This window comes from Trematomus bernacchii, unplaced genomic scaffold (genome assembly GCF_902827165.1).
Source record: "Trematomus bernacchii unplaced genomic scaffold, fTreBer1.1, whole genome shotgun sequence".
In the NCBI taxonomy this organism is placed as follows: Eukaryota; Metazoa; Chordata; class Actinopteri; order Perciformes; family Nototheniidae; genus Trematomus; species Trematomus bernacchii.
The window spans coordinates 9,275,181-9,298,866 of record NW_022987739.1 but is presented as its reverse complement, the minus strand read 5'-3'; the positions used below and the strand labels follow the sequence as shown (position 1 = coordinate 9,298,866).

The following is a 23,686-nucleotide window of genomic DNA, read 5'->3' as shown; positions in this document are numbered from 1 at the left end:
CAAACAACGCAAAAGATGTATAATATGAATTCTGAAAGATGTCCAGTCTTATTAGGTTTTTTTTATCCTCCACTTCTGAGTTTACAAAAGCAAATGCATCTCACCCTGTAGAGGAATTCCAAGAATAGCTTGCTCATCTTCAAAGATAAACTTATTGATGACATCCTATTGTAGCTCTGAATGAGCCCCTGCTTTTAGGCACGAATTCCCAATTAAAAAAAGACAATAAATACATAGGTGGGAAAGGTTATCCCATTACTGCAATGTTACAGCATATTATACACACCTACTGTGTGGTTGAGCTCATTACTGCTTTTTACTCTGATCTCAAGTAAACAAATACAATTTTCTTGAAAAATAAGGCCACATTAATGGTAGAAAACGTGTTTAATGTGTGAAAAACGGTTTATCTGCTCCAGTTGGAGCTGCAATTAGAATAAGTTGTTGCAATGCAAACATTACATTCCCTGCCTCTGCCTAATTGATTCAAGCTACTAACTTATTTGTTTTTTTTGTTTTGTCACATAAGTTGTTCAAGGTTGTGGAGAACAAGAAGAAGAAGAAAATCCCTTGTGGATGGAAGTCAGAACATCTCAAATTGCAAATAAGGTAAATCACTAATCTTTGTAGAATACAAGTTTTAACAATTAGGTTTTACATTGTAGAAACGTTCTTAGAGCTAAGAAGCGTCATTTTTCCATTAACAGAGTCCAGTGAGTAAGAGTGAAGCAGGTGTAGCAGGGAGAGAAACACAAAGGGTGACGGTGAAAGTGTTGCAATGGAGGGCTGACAAACAAATAGGAAAAGTGAGCTACCTATTTCTATTTCATATAATCTTAGAATTTTCTGGCAATGCAAAACAACGCCTGAAACAAAACAATGCACCTGAGTGAGATCGCTGTGGGCACAGCATGCAGGGCTTCCCCTCGTAAGAGAGCCTGAAGTGAAAACAATAGAAACTGCTGAATTATGGACAGCGATCTCACTGGCCCATGAGATTCAAAGTAGCTGTAGCAGCTGAAGCGGAAGGCAATCAACCAAAAATGTGATCAGCAGGTTAGCTGAGAAAATTCTAACTTTGCAGAATAGTTTTAAAAAAACGAAAAGAAGCTTGAGCTTGGTCTGTGAGAACAGGCCCACAGAGGTATTAAAAAAGCAAACTAAGGCAATAATACTTGTATGGCATTTTCACAAGTCCAAACCATTTTGCTAACTGCTAATGGTTGTTTTTGTGTTGCCGCAAATATATCACAGACATATTTTGTCTTGTTAAAACCTAAGCAAGTTCAAATGAAACAATGTTTTATATTTTGTTTTAGTTCTCAACTAAATGCAGGGCAATGCTGTGATTCTGCTTTTGATCTGAAAACTGAGTGCTCAGTAAGTGGATTTGCAATCGGAGCTATGGTATATGCTCATTTCTGGTGGGGCTATTTTAGTATGAAAGCCTGCAATCTGTTATCAACTCCCTGTGGACTAATGGGTGAGGCTAATTCCCTGGCTCAACATTAGTCCCAATCAAGCTGTAACCAAGCTGCCATTTGATTGGCACACACACACACAAGCCTTTTCTTTTGGACTGCATCCACACACACAGGGCTGCATTATTTCTGAATAAATAAACAAAACTAATCATCATCAAGACATTCATATAATTGGTCATTAATGATCCCATACTTGTAATCCTAAAAATTCTTAATCTTATGATCATTTCTCCCCCCTGCTAAGGTCATATTTCCAATCGGCGGCTTTCTAGAAGCTCTGTTGTAAGACAGTGACCTTACTGAATCTGACATTTGATATGATATATGTTCACTGGAAAACAGGGTGCATTTCAGAAAGCTCACTAGGTTGCCACTCTGTTATAAACCTAGTAACCACTGACCTTGACAGCAAGATAGGACGGCCCCCATTCTGAAGGCGAGATTCTGATAACAATGTCATCCATCATACTGGCACTGAACCATCACACAGGTCAGGAACCTCAGGATGGTAGTGAATTCTCACCTACACATCATGTATCGCACACACACACACACACACACACACACACACACACACACACACTCACACACACACACACACACACACACACACACACACACACACACACACACACACACACACACACACACACACACACACACACACACACACACACACACACACACACACACACACACACACACACACACACACACACACACACACACACACACACACACACTAACAATAGGAAAAGCTGGCAGTATAGTCTTTTAGCCCTCAAAGCATACAGCAGAATGTTCATTTTTGTCAGCGATTAATGATGTATGGAGCGCCATAGTGTTGTGGGACATAGGGATGTCAGTCAACCCCACCTCCTACTGTCGCTCTCTCTCCCCATACACACACAGGCAAAATGCACATCCATGTACACACTTGCCTACAAAGACGTTACACGCACATGTGCACAACTACACACATGAGCTGGATAGTGTTTGGCTCCTTCTCACAGAGCTTGCTCTATCCATTTCTCTGCCTCTCCTATTTATTTTCCCTGGGCTTAGCTGAGATAGTGTGCAGCTTCAACGTATCACCTCCTGACAGAAAAGACCTCAATTCCCCACCAGTACACACTAACAAGAGAGCGAGAATCCTCCTTACAGCATGTAGGTCAGCCCTGCCTTTCATGACTGTGGGTTTAAAGAAGAGGTTATTACTAGTAGATCCTACCCTCCCACGGACACTTTTGGTCTAAAACAACATGCTTCTCCCACCTCAGTGTGATGTTTTATGAAGAGCACATGCTGCCATTCTGTGAAGCCATGCTCTCTGAAACACAGCCAAAGACATTGAACTCTGACCCTGAAACGCATAGAAAACCTGGCTAGCCTCAGGGATTTTGTAGAGTCATATCATTTGCTTTTCCCTAATCAGGAGAAATCTCCATTGGCATAATAACATTTTATACCCCTGCTCATGAGGGTGGTACAGTCATCACAGATGCCATATGGACATTAACATCAAGATAATGTTTTTTAGGATGATTTGCAAGTGATGAAATACTGCTTTAATGGTGGGACGAAAACTTAATTACCCAATTTAGCTAATGTTGATGACTTTTATGAAGGGTAGATGTCAGACAGTTGGATGGTACAGCATAGGCCATATCATGTATGCTAACTTGGTTGTGTTATTACAGTCCAGAATGACCAATTTGGTCATGCAGATATTGTGAAAGGTTGAATAAAGCCATAACTGCAAATACATTATCATTTGGCCAACGTGTCTTTATCACCTTGTCTCCCTACTCCATGGGAGGGCAGCTCCTGTTATACCCTGATTATATTACTGTACACCTTCCAAAGGACAGATTATTTTATAGCATTTTCAACATGGACTTTTTCTGAAATAGAACAGAAGGCATAAAAAGAAAGAAAGCAATCATGCCAGGAAATCTAACCATCATTTAAATTTGAAGTTTTAGAGGTTTCATACATCATAAAATACCTCAAAGATAAAATTCAGAGAATATGTTTTAAACTCTCATTAGTTGGTCCTGACACTGTTAAGACTTCGACAAAGCAGTGCAAAGACTCACTAAATGAGAGGCTTTTAATATGATGATGAACTAGCATTATCATTATACCCTCCGTTCAGAGCCAAGTACCCTTTTTTGGAAACGTTTAAAATCTCAAAGCCAGTTTCACACTATGGTTCCGTGTAAAAGCCAAGGAGGAACAGTTGGTTTACGCATTGGCTTACACAAGAGGAAGGGGAGGTGGTGTAAACATTGGACAGGATCAAAGTAGAGTATTTGTCAGAGGTCATGATGCATTATCTGGCATAATTGCAGCGTTTGATGAATGGCAATCATTGGCCCCTTAAGCACACTTATGTGCTTTAGGGGCCAATGATTGCGTCTTCCACGATCTTCCATAATGTAACTCCTTAACAGATCCAGTTTAACAGCTTTGGTGGTTATATAAATCATCAATAACTAATGTGTTGCACAATTGATATTTATAAATAGGTTTATTTTTAAACCAGCTTATTTCTTATTCATGTTTATGAACTTCCCCAGCTTGTTCCTAACCCCAAGCCTTTTAATTCCTATTGAAATAAATCTTTAAACCTATTCACATAAACACTGATGACACCAACCATGGGAACAATTTGGCGTTTTGTGTACTGATAAAGCAAACACTAACATAGACAACAGGAGCAGAGAATCAAACCGCCAACCATAGGTTTCGGGGGTCACCTGACTACCTGCTGAACAGAACAATCCCACGACTTAATCATTTCATATAATATAGGTGGGCAGTTTTAGGTAAACAATACTTAAACAGAAGAAATACCGCATTTGTTGTGGACTTATTCTAGCCAAGGATTTAGTTAGCTAGTGAGTATTTAAAACAATGGATTCGGGATACAGTATCACATATTATAATGCTGCGACTCACTGATATATTTCTGAATGGAGATAATTGGTACAGATAAGTAGAGCTGCAACGATGAGCTGACAAATAATTAGTCCGCTGTCAGAAAAGTAATCTGCAACTGGATGATTGGTTCACTTTTAAAATATTTTATTCAAAGTGTTGACAAATCGAGTTTGGAATGACAAAACTAGACATTGAAAGACATCTCTTTGGACGTTTAAGAAACTTCATTTTTGTTTTTTTCAAATTAATTTCTCACGATGTATTGAGTTTAATCTCCAAAATAATCTGCAGATAAATTGATAATAAACATAATTATAAATTAGAACAATACACATGAATAAGTAATATTAGGCTTTGACTATACAGGCTGTATTAGCTAGTGATCTCAGTCATACAGTTGGCTTTGCTCTATGCATAAGGATGAATTATAGAACAAAACCTGATTTATCCTTTAGATGCGAATTTGATGAATCTCCTCTCTGTATCTACTTCTGAAAATATAAAACAATGATCAAAATAAATAATTGCCCTTTAGTGATGCCTAGAGCTAGTCTTCAAAGCAGTCAGTTTCAGTGCTGTCTGTTGTCATTCCTGGATTTGGCTGGCCACTGTCACTCTCTCCCGCTTTCTCCTTCTGCCAGATAGGGAAAAGGGTTGGATCGAGCCTGAAGCTGGAGTGATGATTGATGACACGCCTCCTCTGGTGCACACTTCCCTGCTGACGCACTGCTACACTTTTCAGCACTAATTGGGCAACCCTGCAAACTCTCCTCCCAGAGTATGTAGGGCCCGGGTCTGAGCAAACCACCCACTCAGAGAAGTGTCTGGCCTATACCGCTCTGATAAAGCACTGCCCACAAGCCTCCAGTGACAGCAACACACCGTGGCCCTGTTTACTGTGTAGTGCACATTTGCCATACACGAGCCATAAAATCTGACAGAAGATAAGAACCTATGAGTATCCTTTTTCTACCTATTTATATCTACCTGCAGGAAAAGAGGCCCCTTTGCACTCACAGAATACATTATGATAGGGACTCCAAACAATGACAAAGCAATGCTATCCAGACAATAGCCACTTGATTTTCCCCATGACTGTGTTTTGGGGCCAAGGTTCTTTCTGGGGCTTACATTGTTTGTTTCTCCTCACTTCATCGAGGGTGACTTACATAACCTATGGGATGTGTATAATGCATTTATGAAGATGGATATTAACTGACACAACTTAGATTAAGTGGCCCCGCTCAAGGACACATCAGCAGTATCCTCGGCGCCTGCGTTTAAACTGACAACCTCAGTATCATTAATCCATTTAGAGCTTGGAGGGTTTCAGCAGAGTAAACAGACGGCCAGTGTCCTTTCAGAGTGTTTGCTAAACAGCACGGCATGCTCAGATCATGAATTCATCCAGAATGTTCTGTAATGCCGGCCGAGGCAATTATTAAGCTTGCAAACCATATGGCAGGGAAGACATCTAATGACAGTGTGCTGTATGTTCACAGGTTTTCAATGAAGGACAAAGGTTCAGCTTATGTTTGGAGAAATTGTCGGTGCGCACTGAGGCATGACTTATCTGTGCAATTGGAGAGCACAAAGGGTATTATGTAAAAAACCTTCCTGAATAAATATACATGATGTGTCTCTAAATCTGATTACAATATCGAAACAAGTGGGGAGAGCCATTACTGTCATGCTGCTCTCAACAAAGTCAATCTCTTGCCTGCTTTATCAGCAAAATGTTGTTGTTTTCAGTTTTTAAATCCCTTTTCCGTCTCATTTTCTCTCTTGCCCTTTTCTTTCTCCCCATAATTCTCTTCCTTTTATCTGCTGCTTTTATCCCTACGTAATTGTTAATGTTTAAGTGTCTCTCGGCCCCCAGACTGTATAATAAGAACCTGTCACTCCCTCAGTGGTGGAGTAAGCTAAACGAAGAAAGAAGGTTTCCGCCTATCGCGTCCAAGAGAATATCAGAAGACTCTCTATTGAGGAGGAGGTGGAGATGATATGGACTGAAGCTTTTGAATGTATTCTCCAGCTGGCTTTCAGCTGAGCTTAAAGAGGCACTACTGAGGACGAACTCACAACTTAAGGTAGCTGCCTCGCCTTAGACAGACTTGCTAGTTGATTAGCTGTTTCTAAAACCATTTATGTAAGCTTACAGCGTGAAGAAATTGTATTGTGCTTTTAATCTCTACAAAGGAATGTCTGCATGAATTATTCATGTGGCTGTAAACAGTATCCACCTTATTTATTAACTGTGAGATAAAAAATACATCTATCTGTGGAATAATTTAGTCAGAAAAGCAGCGGAGTTGAAAAACATGGAAGTGCATATTTGAGCTGATCGCAGAAAGTAAAAATCAATTTGGAGGAACTGGCAAGTGTCCTTCTGAAGTGCTCTGAACATTCCCTCACAGTGAATGTCTCCTTGTCGGATGGAGTACGGTGAAATGTCTGCTTCAGCTGTGCTCAGCAGCAACTTACTATATCTCTATAATGCGTAAGTACTACAACTATACTGTATAACAAAAACACACCAGTGCATACCACCAGCAACAGTATTTGTCTTTTGCACACAAACGCATTCACCTTGAAAACAACATGTTTGTCAGTCAGTCCAGACTGTTTCATACTGTCGGACAATACTTTGGATATTTTTGTAAACATTTTCCATGTTTTTGTTCATTGCCATGGCAGCTGTAAATACCAATCTAAATAAAATAAAAAAATAAAAAGCTTCTAAAGCCAACAAACTCATTCTGTCAACTACAAGTAGGGATGCTCCTATCGATCAGCTGCCGATTGATATCGGCCGATACTCACTCTCTGCCGATCGATCGGTGCTCTCTAAAAATGCCGATCGCGAGAGCCGATCGCATGACGTAAAATACATGACACTTTTCTCTGTGCGCGGCAAAACAAGCTCGCCAAAATGGCTTCACCGGTCTCGCAGTATTTTAAGGTGTCCGAAAATGACAATAAAATAGCGGTATGCATGCAACGTGTGTGAAGCAGAAATCCTGCAGCTCCACCCGCTGTGACGGCCCGGTGAGCGGAGCAAAACACTCACTAATGGCGCATTTCCACTACACAGCCTCGCTCGGCCTCGCTCGGTATGGCTAGGCCTCGTTATGCCTTGTTAGGACTGGCTCACTTTATGCTGCGCTTCCATTACAGTTTAGGAACTGGGGTAGTATCTATAGTAACGCAGTGTAGGCGGAGCCGTGACGTCATCTTCAAAGAGCACCCCAGAAAAACAACATCAGCCGTTAGCTGTTAGCACTCAAGCTCACAGCTCCTCATATCTGTTCAGAAACTAGACAAAAGTTAAACAAGTACAAACCACAGACTGTCTGTGTCATGGCGAGTACAGTCGCTGGTTTATTTATGTCTGTATAGGCCGTTGTTGTGAGTGTGGACGGTCGGAGCATATATTGCGTTAGCTTAGCCGATCTCCATTTAGACAACGCGCATTTTAAAAGGTTTTTCGCCTGCCGTCTGTCTGCAGACTTGTCAAAGCATTAATACATGGTTTTTACTAACCGGTATCAGTATGTTGTTACTTCGGCATAATTTTGAAACGTGTATTACAACTCAGCCCGACTCAGCCCTGTTTGTTGGCCCCGATAGAACCACGATTTTGTCGGGCCAGAAAAAAGGTGAAAAAGTAGCCCCGGGCCGGAACTAGGCATAGTGGAAACGCAACCAAAAACGGGCCCGGCACGACACGGCACGCTTAAACCGCACTCCGCGCCATGGTGGAAATGCGCCATTAGAGTTAGACCTAACACACTTAGCTATTTTATCTACCTCTGGAACAAGCTAAACTAGTTATGAATATATGTATTCTTCACTGTAGGTTCACTCATTACTGGATCACTGAGCTGCATGAGATACTGACGGGCTGTCAGGGGAGGGAGAGAGGGGGAGAGAGGGGGAGAGAGGAAAAGAGAGCGCTTCGGCTAATTTCTCCCGTGTTATTATCCAAAGTTAATGTAAACTTGAATAATGTACTTCATTTGAATGTAATATTTATGTTGGTAGTGAATGAGCCCCATTAACTGAGTTTTAAACATCACTTTAAATGGAAGATCCCCATAGGCCCCACCCACTCAATCGGATCGGCGATCAGTATCGGCCGATACTGATTCCAGCAATCGGCGATCGGCCCCAAAATTGGTGATCGGAGCATCCCTACTGTCAACCCCAAGTCAGGGTTAGATCAAAATTGAAACTTGTGAAATTATATGAAAGTTATATCAGTGCTGAGGACTCCTCACTCTATAGATAAGTAAGAAACGTAATCAGAACAACTTTTCCAACTAAACCTTCGGCAAGAGTATAAAAGTGCTATGCCAAAACAAAACCTCTAAGGGGCAAGTGTTATTTGAATGCACGTGTCAACACACATTACTTGTGGAGATGCAGCCTCATTTTGAGTTCAGTGGGGAAAAAAAGGTTGTGCAGTGGCCTCTTCTCTGAAACAGCAGCTGCAGTGACAGCATATGCTATCTACTGCTGTCCGACTCCAACCAGAAATAACAACAACAACATTAAGTCAGTGCATAATTTATTATGGCCAGATACCAATGATTGGCCGATAAATCAGTGTATTCCTAAAAATGAATCTGTACCATCTAGAGAGACTGGAAAATGAATCAAGCCAACATTTATTTCGTAAGCAGTAAGTATCCAGGAGTGAAACTGTTTCATAACCACATCCCACCCAAGCCCTGTTATGTTGTGGTACGCTGGCATCAGCATTAACACAACTAAACAAATAAAGCATTTGGCTGAGATTTTCCCAAAAGTGAGCCAGTACATACCACTGAAAGCGTTTCCACATGTAGCCCTGGCTGTGTTGTTAGATACAACATGAAGCAGTGTTGGTGAACGAGCCTCACAATACCGCGCAGCACATTTTTTCTTTTGAACTTGTTGAGGTGACCATGAAAACAAAGATGACAGGATTATCCTCCGCGGGCTTTGAAAACACTACCCATTAGTGACTGCACCGGCAAAAACGAGGGGGAATATTCTGAAATCGAAGTGACACTCACAATGTGCTGAGAGGAAGGCAGCAGGGGTTTTGTGTTGGAATCAAAGAAAGTGCCTGGATTGAGGTTTGTGGAAGAAAGACGTGGCCCACACACTTCACTGAAGACAACTGGCTGTTTTAAAGATTGAAGAATGTACTGTTGGAGCTGGAAACTGATTGAATGCCTGAGGGGAGTTTTATTGTCCCACCTTACTGTGTCTCTGCAAAAACAGGGAGATGAAACAGTGTGTGGAAAATCCAACAATTGGCATGCATATTTGAACATGACAGGTAACGTAGCTGCATTCACTGTATTATCAACAAATGCATTTAATTTGCCTGGATGCTAATTCAATTGGAGCTGTAATCTCTCTTTTCAACATGCTGACTAGGTATAATTTAGGAAGAAAAACACAGCTCGACATCAATACAGAGAACCTAGTTAAGGTAATTACATGTTGTTCTGTAAAGCTTGCAAGTAGGTTTGATGGAGTTAAAAAGAAAACGTAAAAGATCTCTTGAGAGAATTGCTATCTTTTTTCTTGGTCCAAAAGCTTTTGAATTATTAGCATAGCTTTTAATGCTGCCAAGCTCATACTCTGTGGGTATGAAACTCCAGTAGAGGAGCATTCTGCTGCTAAGAAACTTGGCTACATAGCTGGCTGGGTCTCTATGCACATACAAGATCATAATCTTTATTGATTATTCAGAGGATTATTTTCCTGAATAATCAATGTAATGTTTAATGTACAAAATGTCCAGAAAATGTTTTGAAAAGTGTTTGTTATTAACAATAAATACAAATTAAAGAAAAAATATGTCCAATCTGTCAGACAAACAGTTCACAACCTAGAGATATTAAATGTCCACTAAGGTCAAACTGAAAAAAAATGGGGACAAATGAATGTTTGTCATTGTTTCTTGGAGAATAAATAATTACAGATGAGTCATTAAATCAAATATATACATTTCTGTTAATCCACCAATCAATACTTATAATTGACTACAGTATAACTGTTTTATCTCAACACATAATCAGACATTATGATGTAGGCATACTTGTTTTGGAGTATAAATATTGCATTACCCCAGGGTTGGATGGTTCAGTGGAGAGACACAAATAGTGATACCCAAAGTCATTGTAGCAGAAAAATCATTATTTCATTAATTAGGTTCCTGTCATATTTAAATATGGATAATTGGACTATAAGTATATGAAAAGCTGTAGGATTTTGTATCATACTTTATTTCCTCAAAAAGTATTATTTATTTGTCAAAACGATGCCCTTACTTACCCTTATCAATGGGGGAAACACTACAGTACTAGCCAAAGCCTTTTGCATATTTCTGGTAATGAAAACTTGACCTTTTCTGCAAGTGCTTCACAATGAAAGCTTTTTACAGGTCAACACTGTGAGGGTTTTATTGTGAAGCAGCTACAAATACTTCCAGCCTTTGAGGCTGACACAGTGAGCTCATATCATCGAAAGGTGCGAGCAACATAAGAATACTTCAATGTGGACAAACATCCAACCTCGAGCATGATGGTAGTACCTTTTACCAGGCAGTTTATTGTGCCAATATCATGGAATTTGATCATAGTAAGGTTTACTGCAGTGCAGTCCTTGTTCATACTTAAACGAAATAGACCAGGGTAAACGGATACTCTTTTAAACAGGCACTGAATGTGGACTGTATGAAATAATGAGAAAGACCTAAAGTACCATTGGTACCAGCTGCTGTCTCAAATTAGATAATTGATCATTTAAAGGTCCCCTATTATACTGTTTTTTATCAATATATTATAGGTCTCAGATATATACAAAACATGTCTCTGAAGTGTTTGGCTCGAAATACCAAACACATCCTGCATTGTAGCATCCCATAATCCCCTCTGTTTCAGCCCTGTTTCAAACGTGCTGATTCTCTGTCTGTTACTTTAGATGAAAATAAGGTGCCACTCCCCACGCCCCTCTGAGATATTTGGTTAAAAATAACACATTAGGCGCTTTTACACTGGAGTACTTTTCCCAGGAATAGTTCCGATAGTTCCTGGGATTTTGCGTTCACACCAAAAAGATCTGTAACTAGAACTTTTTTTTGCGAACCTTTTCACCCCTTTTCTTTCCTGGGGAGAAAAAGGTTCCAATTTCTGATTGGCTGGGCGAATTGCAAACCACGCCCTGTAAAACTCTGAAAGGTTTTTGTGAAGCCGCCATTGTATTTGCTGAAGCAGAAAGCAGCAGCAGCAGCAGCAGCAGCAGCAGCAGCAGCAGCAGCAGAAGAAGAAGAAGAAGAAGAAGAAGAAGAAGAAGAAGAAGAAGAAGAAGAAGAAGAAGAAGAAGAAGAAGAAGAAGAAGAAGAAGAAGAAGAAGAAGAAGAAGAAGAAGAGAAGAAGAAGATAGAAGAAGAAGAAGAAGAAGAAGAAGAAGAAGAAGAAGAAGAGAAGAAGAAGAAGAAGAAGAAGAAGAAGAAGAAGAAGAAGAAGAAGAAGAAGAAGAAGAAGAAGAAGAAGAAGAAGAAGAAGAAGAAGAAGAAGAAGAAGAAGAAGAAGAAGAAGAATCAGAATCAGAATCAGAATCAGAAGAAGAATCAGAATCAGAAGAATCAGAATCAGAATCAGAATCAGCGGTAGTTCCAGGAAATAAAAGTTCCGGGAACTATTCCTGGGAAAAGTACTTGGTGTGAAAGCGCCTAATGGTGCTCAGGTGGTAAGGTGGGCGGGGGTTACCTTGGTTGGTTAATGGTTAATGGTTAACAAGCCAAAAAATCGTTATGACAACATAAAGTGGCCAAAATCTGATCAGCTCATTTTCAGACAAGTTTTTATATAAATGGATCAGGACAAAATGTGAGGGAATCTTTTTTCCTGAAACTTGAGGGGACACATGTTTATGTATAAAAGACATCAAAAAGTGGATTTTGCATAATAGGTCCCCTTTAAGGACTAATATTTGACTTCAATTGATTTTCATATCTCTGATTTATTGGGACCCCTTTGTTGAAGCACCGTTGACTGCTTGATATAACAGAACATGTATGCTTTATACAGACCAAAGCCACGACCAAGTCTCTAGGTATTTACAGAGGATATCGGAAAGCTCATTAAATTAAAGGTAGTAACTGATCACACCTACATTTGCTTGGCTGCAGTACTTTCCTTTATATGCAATACAATAACAGAGAGAAAGAGTTAGCAAGGTAAAAAGAAGGTGAAACAGAGGGAGGGAAAGGAAGAGACGCAGCGAGGGAAGTTGAGAGATCAAAGTCCCATTATGAATAGCGAACCCCCCCCTCGCGTCTAAAATTAGAATCTTAATGAGTGGCAGTCTCACAGATCATTTGATGAATTCACTGTTTAACATTAGCACAGATTTAGTCAATCCTCCTGCCATGGTGTGGTTGGGACAAAGCCTGACAGCCTATTAATGCAAATGTATTTCGTCAATCTTTTTTCAAGAGCTTTACAGTCTATTGTAGCCAGAAAATAAAATATGTTTCACTCAAAAATAACGGAATACTTTCAGAGGGGTCTGTTTAACCCCATTTTAAGTACTTATAACCAAACATGCTATTAAAAAATGAATGTTTGGGACCTTTTCCATGCCATAGGGGAAAAACCTTTGCATGAATCTACCGGAGATGCCCACATCACGTTTTGTTGCCAGTGCTTAACCTAATAGCCAAGGCTTCATTCATAATGTTAACATTCAAATTATTATTATTAATAACTTACAGACACATAGCGTGCAATCTTCCACCCTATCTCTCATTTGCCAGATACACACAGAGCTAGGGCTGCATGGCTCACCCACTCATCTCACTATGTCTTTGGTCAAAAGTCCATTTAAAAAAAAAAGTCCATCAATGATTGTTAGGTCTAGCCTTTCAAAAACAACTCATGTACTGAATTTAACAAATACTTTCATGCTATCTGTCATATGCAAAGGGACACACGCTACATTCAAGGCTTCATTTTATAATCTGAATAGAGAAGCTGAGAAGCATTGAAAAAGACAAATATTGTTAGCCTTCATAAAATCATGGTCATACTCTAGTGGTATACCGTCTTTTTCTTTTCACTCTCTCCTGCCAGCTTATCAAACTTACCCTGCTTTGCTATGATGCTTCTTCTAGTGTCTTATTGAGTTTGTAACTTGATTCCCTGGTCGGGTATTTTTATCTTGTTAACATTTAAGATGGCGTAGGTTACATCTGTGTCACACACTTTGTAAAAGTGCCACAAGAAAAATGGCCCACAATCTCTTTAGCCAGGTCCGATTTGCTGACGATCAATCATGGCATTTGTAACAGGAGGCATTCAATACTTCCATTTGTCATGGCCCCCCCTCCTCAACAACAACACTAAATAAAAACGTTTCAGTACATATGCTTTAGTATTCCAGCAGTACTGCAACATCATGTAAAGAAATTAGGCCTATACTTACTGGGCATACATTCCTTACAGTATTAATTATGTATTTCAGAAATGAGCAAGCCACGTCGGCTACCTTACCTCCTGACCCCACTGGGAACAATGGTAGCCGTATTCTCACGGATATTGATTTGCTCCAATGCTTCTTTCTCCATTTACTAATAATTACAGATGCACACTGTCCAATTACTCGGCTCCAACAAATATTTACAGCAGTCTGAAATCCACACACCCATTATGCAGATGACAGAGAGAGAGAGAGAGAGAGAGAGAGAGAGAGAGAGAGAGAGAGAGAGAGAGAGAGAGAGAGAGAGAGAGAGAGAGAGAGAGAGAGAGAGAGAGAGAGAAAACAAAACCCAAAGCCTGCTCAGGGCGACTCCAATTAAAATTCTTTAGCCATGCCAACATCGAGCCAATGAATTATGACAATATGTATCTACTTTGGCTGCTGGAGTTTCCAGCCATCGTGGAAGGTGACAATGAGTGAGCTAACTGAAGTGTTACGAAAAATACTGTCAATACTTCTTTCTTAATTTTGGATAATTTCCTTAAGTGACTGTTGAAATGTAATTATAAAGATTTATTTGTATTGAAACATGTGGCACTCATTGGAGAAACTGATACGTTTTAATCAGAGGAACTACAGATCCCAGAAGTTGTGGAAATTATTCTAGTCTTTAAGAATGCCACATTCACATTATCTCATTCAGTATAATAGCATGCTTTCCACCTTTACTGTTCCAACTTTGAAATGGTGGTTCCAGAGGGAGATGCATGTTTCTACTGTTAACCTAAGATACAACGCTAATGTTGAATTCCATTAAAGGACAAGAGAATACCCTCTACAAGATCTGAAATCCCTCTGGACTGTTTTAACTCAATGAAGGGCATCGCTAAGACAACCGCGTGTCAACACTTCTGATTTATTACTCCTGTGGGATCAAACTAATGTTTACCTTTTGTCCCTCCAGCTTCAGACCATGCTCACACATAAAGATCTTACATTGAAGATAATGACATCAATCACTCCATCCTAGGGGGAAAACTCCCATGATGATGATGATTCAGTCTCACTTCCAAAACCAACACTCATTGGAAATAGGCTTATAACATTTAGAAACACATCGTCTTGGTGAGATATGTATGGCGTTCTTGGTCAATCAAGATTGCATGACATATTCACTTTCTACATTGGACTAAACAGAGCTGAAGATATGATGATGCCTCCTGCAGTGGTTTCACGTTTCCCAGTTGCTTACTAAAGGTTAAGGTGTTTCTCATGCTCAGCATACCAAGTACAGCGTACCACCCGTACGCCTCCACTCTTTGTTTCAAAGTTTCAACATCACACAGGCTTCAAACAGTGATGTCAGCAGGTTTTGACTATAACCTGCTGACATGAGAGGCATAATAACACTTGCTGGTATATAAGCAGGCTCAATTTAGGAGGCCCAGATGAGATTATGCATGTTGTCAGAGTAGCACAACTAATTATCATGAAACACAAGGAGATGCTAACTGATTGATTAAGGATTGTAATTGAAGGGGCTCTGAGGAATCGTTGCAGCTCTCTGTGATGAGAGACAGGAAGCGTTGGCATATGATTTAGAACAGAAAAGGCTGTACACTGTTCAACACAGAAACAGGTTTATTTCTAATTTACCATATTGAAAATCAATGCAGTCGACAATCTGCCTAAGTAGTCTGTTAAAAACTCCAAACACTTAAAGAGCTTGACTTTCACACTGATGCACTTGTAAATAATACGTGGCCAAATCACAGCCAAATGCAGCATTTAAATAGCAACTTGTTTTCAAGACAAACTTCTTATGATGTATAATAAGTACACATCTCCCCAACAGACATGTTTGATAGAAACAATTCTGTTTCAACCTCACTTTAAAATTGGCCAAAAGATAACCTGTTATTGCCTCTCAAGTCACTCTCTGTCAAGTTTAATTGTGAGGCTTATAGCTTTCTCACAACACACAAAAACACTCCTCTGAGATTTTTCTGTAGAATTATTGCAATTACGTAGAAGCTCACAGCTGGATACGGGTAAAAGCTCCATTTTCCACCCTAAATCATTTTCCCTATCCCCTGTAATTGTAGTGATTATAAGAATATTAGAAAGACGCTTTAAAACCTAGCATAGCATCTATTGCACTTGAAATATTTTCCTTAGGAAAGCATTTCCTTTTAGGCTATAATTCACCGGGGCACTCAATCACTTTAGTCCTAATTGAAATATACTAGAAATAGAAATGCTATATTTTTGAAAAGTACAATAGGTTGACTTGAATATAAATCGAATTCATTGAGATGGTTTACAGAGGGTTTTAGAGTTTCATTTGGCTTTCATCATATGTTGGCACCCAAACATAGTTACACGTGGCGGTAAATAATGGGGGTTATCTTAAAAAACTCTATCATCTTCCTAAAATGTGTTAATCAGGAAGCAAGAATAAAGTAATCTAGAGAATTGGTTTGGATTTTCTGTATACAGTGTATAGGTTTTAAATGAGATGAGTGAACCACACCATATGGCTCATTTTCATCCAAAGAGCATTTGATTTATGTCATGAAAGTGTCCTTCTGTTTCTTGACAAAAAAATAAAAAATGCCACACATATTTGAGATTAATTCTGGTCTTTTTTGAGGGATAAGGCTCATTTCAGAAACAAACTGAATCAAACAATTCAAAACAATTCAGCAGGCTCTGACTTTCAAGTGGATGCTGCTGCGGAGGTTAACTGGAGGTCTTAAGGAGGAGGCAGCCGCTATGAAAGACTTCTCAGCCGCTGATCTGGCTCGTCACCTTACTGGCTTATTTCCAGCTGTACTGAAGAACATCAATTGAAGATGGATACCAGAGTAATGAATCTGATTAATACTTTAGTATATCCAGCTTCCCTTGGGCAACAGGGCACAGACCCACAGCGGTAGCAATACGCCTGCGTTCTTGTGTTTCAAAGAAAAGGTCAGATTTATTTTACATAAAAAAAGCATGAGTTTCTCAATGTTAGTTGTATCTGTGCCTGGGTGACTTCATCTGGGAGCCCCTCCCCCATGCCCATTGTTTTGCATCATGATACCATCTATTCACTCTCCAGAAATGAGGTCATATTACTTGCCCGGCACTTGATCCTTGAGATGTCCGGACCCCGATGAGCATAAGACTGTGCAACAAAGCAAAGAAACAAAGCAACATTGTGCTGACAGCAACATTGATCGCATTTTAAGGCCCTGACACACCAGGCCAAAATCGTCCGTTTTCGTTAGTCGGCGAATCAGTGCTTGAGAAGCGAAACGGTTGCTTGAGGATGTCTTCCACAAGCAACACTCCAATGGCTGATAGCTCCAGTACTGCACGAAACATGTTTTCGATGGACGAGAGTGAAAATGGAACGCACACGCTATTTGTTGTTTGTTTAGATCACGCAGTCTGTTCTTCTTCTCTGTCTTCCGGTTGTTGCCTCTTTTGAATGACGAATACACACTACCGCCGCCTGCTGGTAAGGAGAGTTATTGCCACTCACGCATGCGCAGTTCGTACGTGCTCGGCTGAAGTCTTTGCGGTGTGTTCCAGTGCGACACATGGCCAAGACGCAGGAGAACACGGCGACGCAACAGTCGGCGTCGGCGAGTTCTCTGGTGACTGCTTGGTGTGTCAGGTAGGGCTGGACCCGAATATCCGAATATCCGAATATTCGTTCGTTGGAGTGCTATTCGGGTTTCAATTTCGTTATTCGGATATTCGTTTTGTTTGTTTTTTCGTTTTTTTCCCGTTTTTTTTTCAAATTGAATTTATTGAAATCTCCAATATCAACGAAAGAGCTTGTGCCTCTTCGGGGGGGTGCTAACACTTAACCATAAACGTTATTGTTTACTTTCTCCGTCTTTATATGTAGATATTACTTTTCTCCGTTAATCTCCGTCACGTTGTTTCCAAAACAACTTCCTGTCAACTGCGCTAACTCTCCTTCAAAATAAAAGCATGTCCATAAATAGGAAGCCAAGCCAAATTACACTACTTAAGACATATACAACTGCAACGAAAGTAACAAACACAATGCGATATCCTTTTCAATTTCAAAGACCACAAATTGGGTTACATTAACAAATAACTATAAAACAACAATACTGTAGAATAACAAAATGAATGCCGTGAATACACCGAAATACATGTGTTGAAGCGGTTCGCTGCTGATTACTACCGAATATCCGGAGCCCGAAAAATGGTATTCGGGACAGCCCTAGTGTCAGGGCCTTAACATGTAGTGCAGCAAACAGGCGAGGGCATTTTGGCATTTAATTAACATTGACAGAATCAGGTGTGCCTACAAATATGTCAGAAGAGGTAGCTTTCCCCAAATGAATGCATGAATATCTGGCAGCTAACTGATGTGCACACTATAAATGCTATATCTCCAACCAGGCTGTTGGAGATGAAGAAGCCTATTCTTTTTAGAACTGGTTGTGGCCTAATTAAAAAAAAATGATGAAATGCAAAAAATGCAGAAGGAGCCTGGCAGCCATGGTTATGGTCTGTGTTAAGGATATAGTCGACAATTATTTCTTCATATTGTGTCCTGTGGAGTTTTAACACTTGATATATTTTTCTTATACCAGCCTCTTCGTTGGGGGGGGGGGGGGGGGACACACCAAGCCATTTAAACTGGATGTTGTCTCTGGCTCAAGTGCTTATAGAAAATGTCAAGACCTTTCAAAGCCATAATAGTGAAACAGTTGAGGAAAATGATACATGGCAGTGTTTTTTATGTGCTGGATAAGGCAAAAAAACGCAGCTCGAGTACAATCATGTACAGCCAGAAAAGATTTTCATCAACTGGTCTGTTGACATGAGGCAATGATTTTAGATTTATACGAATACCAGACTTTCAAACTAGTGACAGGTCAATTTTGCACCATTACAGAGACTAGGGTCCGTGGTGCAGGCCTTATTCTGTGGCTGTGGGCCAACTGTCAAACTAAATGACGAAAATAAGCTTGGATCATTGTTTTATTCTTGCCGTGTACAGCCTTGCTCCTATTTATTTCCCTGGTTCCTATTTTCTGCCTTTGAAAAATATAAAATGTCACTTTTAAAGAACAATCAGTTTACCTTTTGTCTAGCTCTCGCACCACACATAATTCATTTGGAAAACATAGAATACCAGGATAAAAAGACAAACATACTTTAAGAATAATACTGCAAATGACATCTGTATGATAGCAGCAAATGCTTAAGATTTCAATCTGCCCGGACTACATTTCTAGGCACTCGCTCTTTGCTGTTGATTACAGCTGTTTATTCATGTGGAAGAGGCTGCCACTGATACCGTGTGTTTCCTGACAGCATGGAGAACTGTCTTTTCATCTGGCTGTCCCCCTCAAATTCATAGCCAGATGAGACATTTACTGGGAAGAGTCGAGGTTTGTTCAACTGAATCCAAATGACATGAAAACAGCAGAAGGATGTGGGGAGAAAGGAATGTGTGGCTCATCTAAAACAATGGGGTCTCTATGGAAGCTCATAGCTTTCATGCATGTAAAAGAATGCAGCATGCGTGCATAACTTGAATGCACTGACGTAAAAACATTGTAGAAGCAGCAGCCGGATTCATTTCAAATACAAGGTCCATCGTTAGAGGCTGAATGGCTTAGCTTTAAACTAATCAAAAAAGATAAAAAGGGTGAGGATGCACATGCGTACCATTACTCATTTTCAAGAAGTTCAAATCATTTAATTGATGTGGACCCACTGTCCAACATGAATCAGGGCAGCAGTAATGCGGCGCTAAGAATTAAAGAGGTGGGGGAAATGAACATATGACAGCGGACGCACCTCACGGGAGCTACTCCATAATCCAGAGGCAGTGACTAATTGCATGCTTCTGGGTTTGTCAGTATTTTAAAGTGCTCACATTTTTTTGCCAGAAATCAGCTAAGGGCCACAGTAAAATTGCCTTCTAATAGTCCGAGGTCTCAAAATGCAACAAACAAGCACTGTTTTCTGCACAACATTGCTAAAAGAAATGATTCATGCTTTGATGCCCGTCTCTAAAGACCAGGGGGGAAAAAGAAAGAAGGAAGAAAAGACTAAGCCATGATTCCTCGTGGTATGAGAACATGACTGAAACAAGACACAGTAGGCCTTTATTATCACGTTGGTGATGACAGTGTTTTGCAACTGGATGCAATCTCAAGAGGCAAGGAGAACAGTTTAAGAGATTTGCAATCTCTATAAGGTCAACAGGTGCGGGCTCAGCAAAGTGATAACTTCACAGTGGAGACGTTCACGTGAATGAGAAAAGGCCAATGACTGGTTATAGCGAGTGCTGAATAACCATTAATTAGCCGTAAGAACCTGGTAATGGATGCATCTTGAACATGTTTTCCCTATCCATTTCCTAGAAGGCATGAGCTGAGGCGATGACCCGCTTGTGGAGTGTTGCCTTATTCAAGGGGTGGGAGGCAACTTGTTTATTGAGCTGATTCATAGCCCAGGGATAATCTCTGGTCCAATAAACCATAGGGATTCAGGCAAAGCTTCTGCTACTGATCACAGCCGACACAGATTGACACCAGGGAATTAGACGCCCTCTCTTAAGAGACAGTCTGAGCAGAGGTGTAAGTCTCTTTGATGCGACGGCCCTTTAGGCATGGTTAGAAACATGTTAAAAATAGTGAGCGCCCCTTAGCTGTTGCCAAGGTAATTCTGTGATGATAAGTAGCCACACATTTAAACCACCCTCATAGTAAGACACTTATCTCTATACAGCCACTTATGATGACCTTATGCCACAGAACCAATTCAGCTCTTCAGTAATCAAGTATGAGACAACAATGACTAAAAGCCAAGCTGAGTGGAACTTTAGACGGTTAGCTGCTCTGTATTCAGGGCCACACTGAGCATCTCTCAGTCAACATCCACACAATTCATATTGAAATGGGGCAGGCCTGCCCCCTCAGCCTTTTCTGAGAGCCATCACAGCGGATATTTGATATTGGTAGAACAAGATATTATCACAGCTTTTCAAAGATTTGCATTTTTTTTCATGTGTTTAGTGTAGAGTTATGATTTCTCTGAATAACTGAAATATACTACACTGATGTGTTTTCCTAGTATTAATGGTATTGATACTTTCGCATTGAAAGTACTGTAAACTATTTTGACATTGTTGGTGATGATATGCTAAGAATAAAATGTGCAAAAACTCCCAAAGTGCACTAGTCCACGCCCATGCCCAGTTAGTGTGTGCATGAAGAGTCAGCTCTATCTGGCAACGTAGCATACGTGATGGAGGGAAGATGGGGGAGGATAGGGGAGGATGGGGGAGAGAGCGCGTCATTGCCATAACTCGATTCTGATAAACAGCCACCACAAACACACTCTTCAGCCTCTTTTTAAACTGCGACATCACACTGTACACTACATTGTGCAAAACTGTCAGGACGGCACTAAATAAATAGTTCTGTTTTCGATCTTCAGCTCCTGAAAATGTGGGAACGACTATCATATAAGAAGCGATATGCTATGTTGGGCTGTTAATTTGGTTAATTCAGGCGACATGTTCCCACCTGCAAGAGGTTATAGAATCAAACGCACACCTAATAACACAACAACTCTGGTAGCTCATGTCCACAGAGGGAAAGTATGTTAGAAAACTTTGCCGTTGCACCTGCCTCTGCACAGGAGCGGCGTCCTGCGTAGCACTGACCGACCCCCAGTCAAGCGAAAACAAGGACGGGATGGAGGGAAATGGCCTATTGTGTGTTTATCGCAGGCGCTGTGCGAACACCCCGTTTAAAAGTAGTTAAGAGACATGTTTAAAACGATTAACTGGTGTTAAGGAGCGTGTGCGGATGAGAGCTTTAGAGAGCCCCCGACAGAGAGTGAGTGTGAGCGGGAGAAAGTGAAGTTGTGTTCGCTTGTTTTACCTCAGAAGAGCCGTGTCGCCTTGTCTGCTGACCACACTTTCCACCGAGTAGGGATAGTCCACAGTTTGTCCAGCGGGCAAACAGGACGGCAGAAAGCAGCACAAGCTGAGTATAATCGCAGTTAGCCACTGACCAGAGACACAAGCATCCTGCACCGCAAACATTATGTCCATGACAGCTGTGTTGTGTTGCCGCTTTTCCCCCCAAGTCTTCTTGTCTCGATTAAGCAAGGAGTTCAAAAAAAGAAACGTCGTTTTTATTTCCACACTTTTCCTCCTCGGAGCCCCGTAAAGAAATGGTCCGCCGTACAGTTTCCCAGGTTTGTTTTGCTGGATGTGGAGCCCACTGTGCGGGGAAGTGTACTCTCCAGTGGCTTGCACACCATCTAGTGAGGAAACGCGATGTAAAATGGGAGCAGACCTAGAAGCAGACAACCCCCAGGCTCTGATCCTGTTGCCATGCGGCCGTTTCCCGGGCAACCCGTTCCCAGTGGCTTGGTGATGGAGCAGTTAAAACGAGTAGGTATTGATACAACCCAGGAGCAATTAAAGATATCGACTGGAGAAACACCCCCTATTTATTCCCCATAAGAAAATTAACAATCTGAGCATTTGCTGGAAATGGAGCTAACTGATGGTGACGCAGGTGCATCCCATAGGAATACTATGGGAAATACATTATATCACAGAAAATATATACTCAAATGTGCATCATTTGATGTCATCATGTATAGCCCACGAGTGTAAAAGTGCAATTTAAATTTAAATGTGGTGCATACAACAGGAATACTCTGGAAAATACATTATATCACAGAAAATATATAGTGAAATGTGCATCATGTTATGTCATCATTTGTGGCCCACGAGAGTAAGCTAAGGGCAATTTTAAATACAATTTAAATAAATAAAATATCCTGCAATACAATTAAAACAATATTACAAGCCCCTTTTGGGAGATATTGAGAATATTAGAGTGATATTTCATTTAGCTGGGAAAACTGCAACTGTGACTGTATTCACACACAGAGAGAGACACAGGGGACATACAAAATGTGTTTTAGAGCAGTAGCCCTGTGTATCATGCTGCTCTAAGCCTTTTGACTTAGCCTACATAATACTTAACAGACTGTCCAGCCGTAGCCATGGAAATGACATACATTTGTCAGAGGTGACATGTTGGCATTGCTCCTCTTAATTATTGCACATGACACATGACTGGTTATGCACATTACACAACTTCCCTGTGGATCTTTCACAGAATAGTAACAGAAAAGTCTAGATAAAAGCAGTTAGCTTTTGTCACTACTTCAGAGGGCATGTGCTTAAAATTGACTCAGTTAAAGATTTTACACAACAAGTTATCATACAAATTGAAATGTAGGGATATTGTATATTGGTGCTACAACCAGTAAGTAACATATTATCTCCTGTAACAATTCCATGGAGTTGTTTTATCGTTATTTTTGTTGTTTTATTCCTGATTTTATTGATCAGTTTTCGGTTTAGTATCCTATTATTTTCCTCCAGATTCTATAAAACACTCCGTCCCACTTTATTCACATATTTTGTTGTTAATAATTTCCCCAAAAGGATCAATATAGTTTTATGGTATTTTATCTTAAAATCCTATATCACAGACCACAGAGAATATTGCAGTCTGTGATGTTATCAAGATGCACTGTCTAGACCTGCTCCATGGAAATTTAACGGGGTGAGTGCCTGTGAACTGTTTACACTGAAACAAGCTTTAGACTATTGCCTTGCCTTTGGTTTCACACCGGAAAAGGAGTCTTGATCTCCCATAAATTCCTTCTGGGTGCTGGGAGAGCTGCCTTTCCAT

At 40.4% G+C, this 23,686-nt stretch overlaps 1 protein-coding gene across 2 annotated transcripts in view; it reads right to left on the bottom strand.

The window, feature by feature from the left end:
- negr1 (neuronal growth regulator 1) overlaps nt 1–22,204 on the bottom strand; it is a 133,509-nt gene extending 111,305 nt beyond the window's left edge. For both annotated transcript variants that reach the window (XM_034147792.1, XM_034147793.1), the window contains exon 1: nt 21,848–22,204. In XM_034147792.1, coding sequence (XP_034003683.1) covers nt 21,848–22,020 — 173 coding nt within the window. In that variant the 5' untranslated portion in view covers nt 22,021–22,204. The remainder of the gene's footprint in view (nt 1–21,847) is intronic.
- Between the last annotated feature and the right edge of the window lie 1,482 nt (nt 22,205–23,686).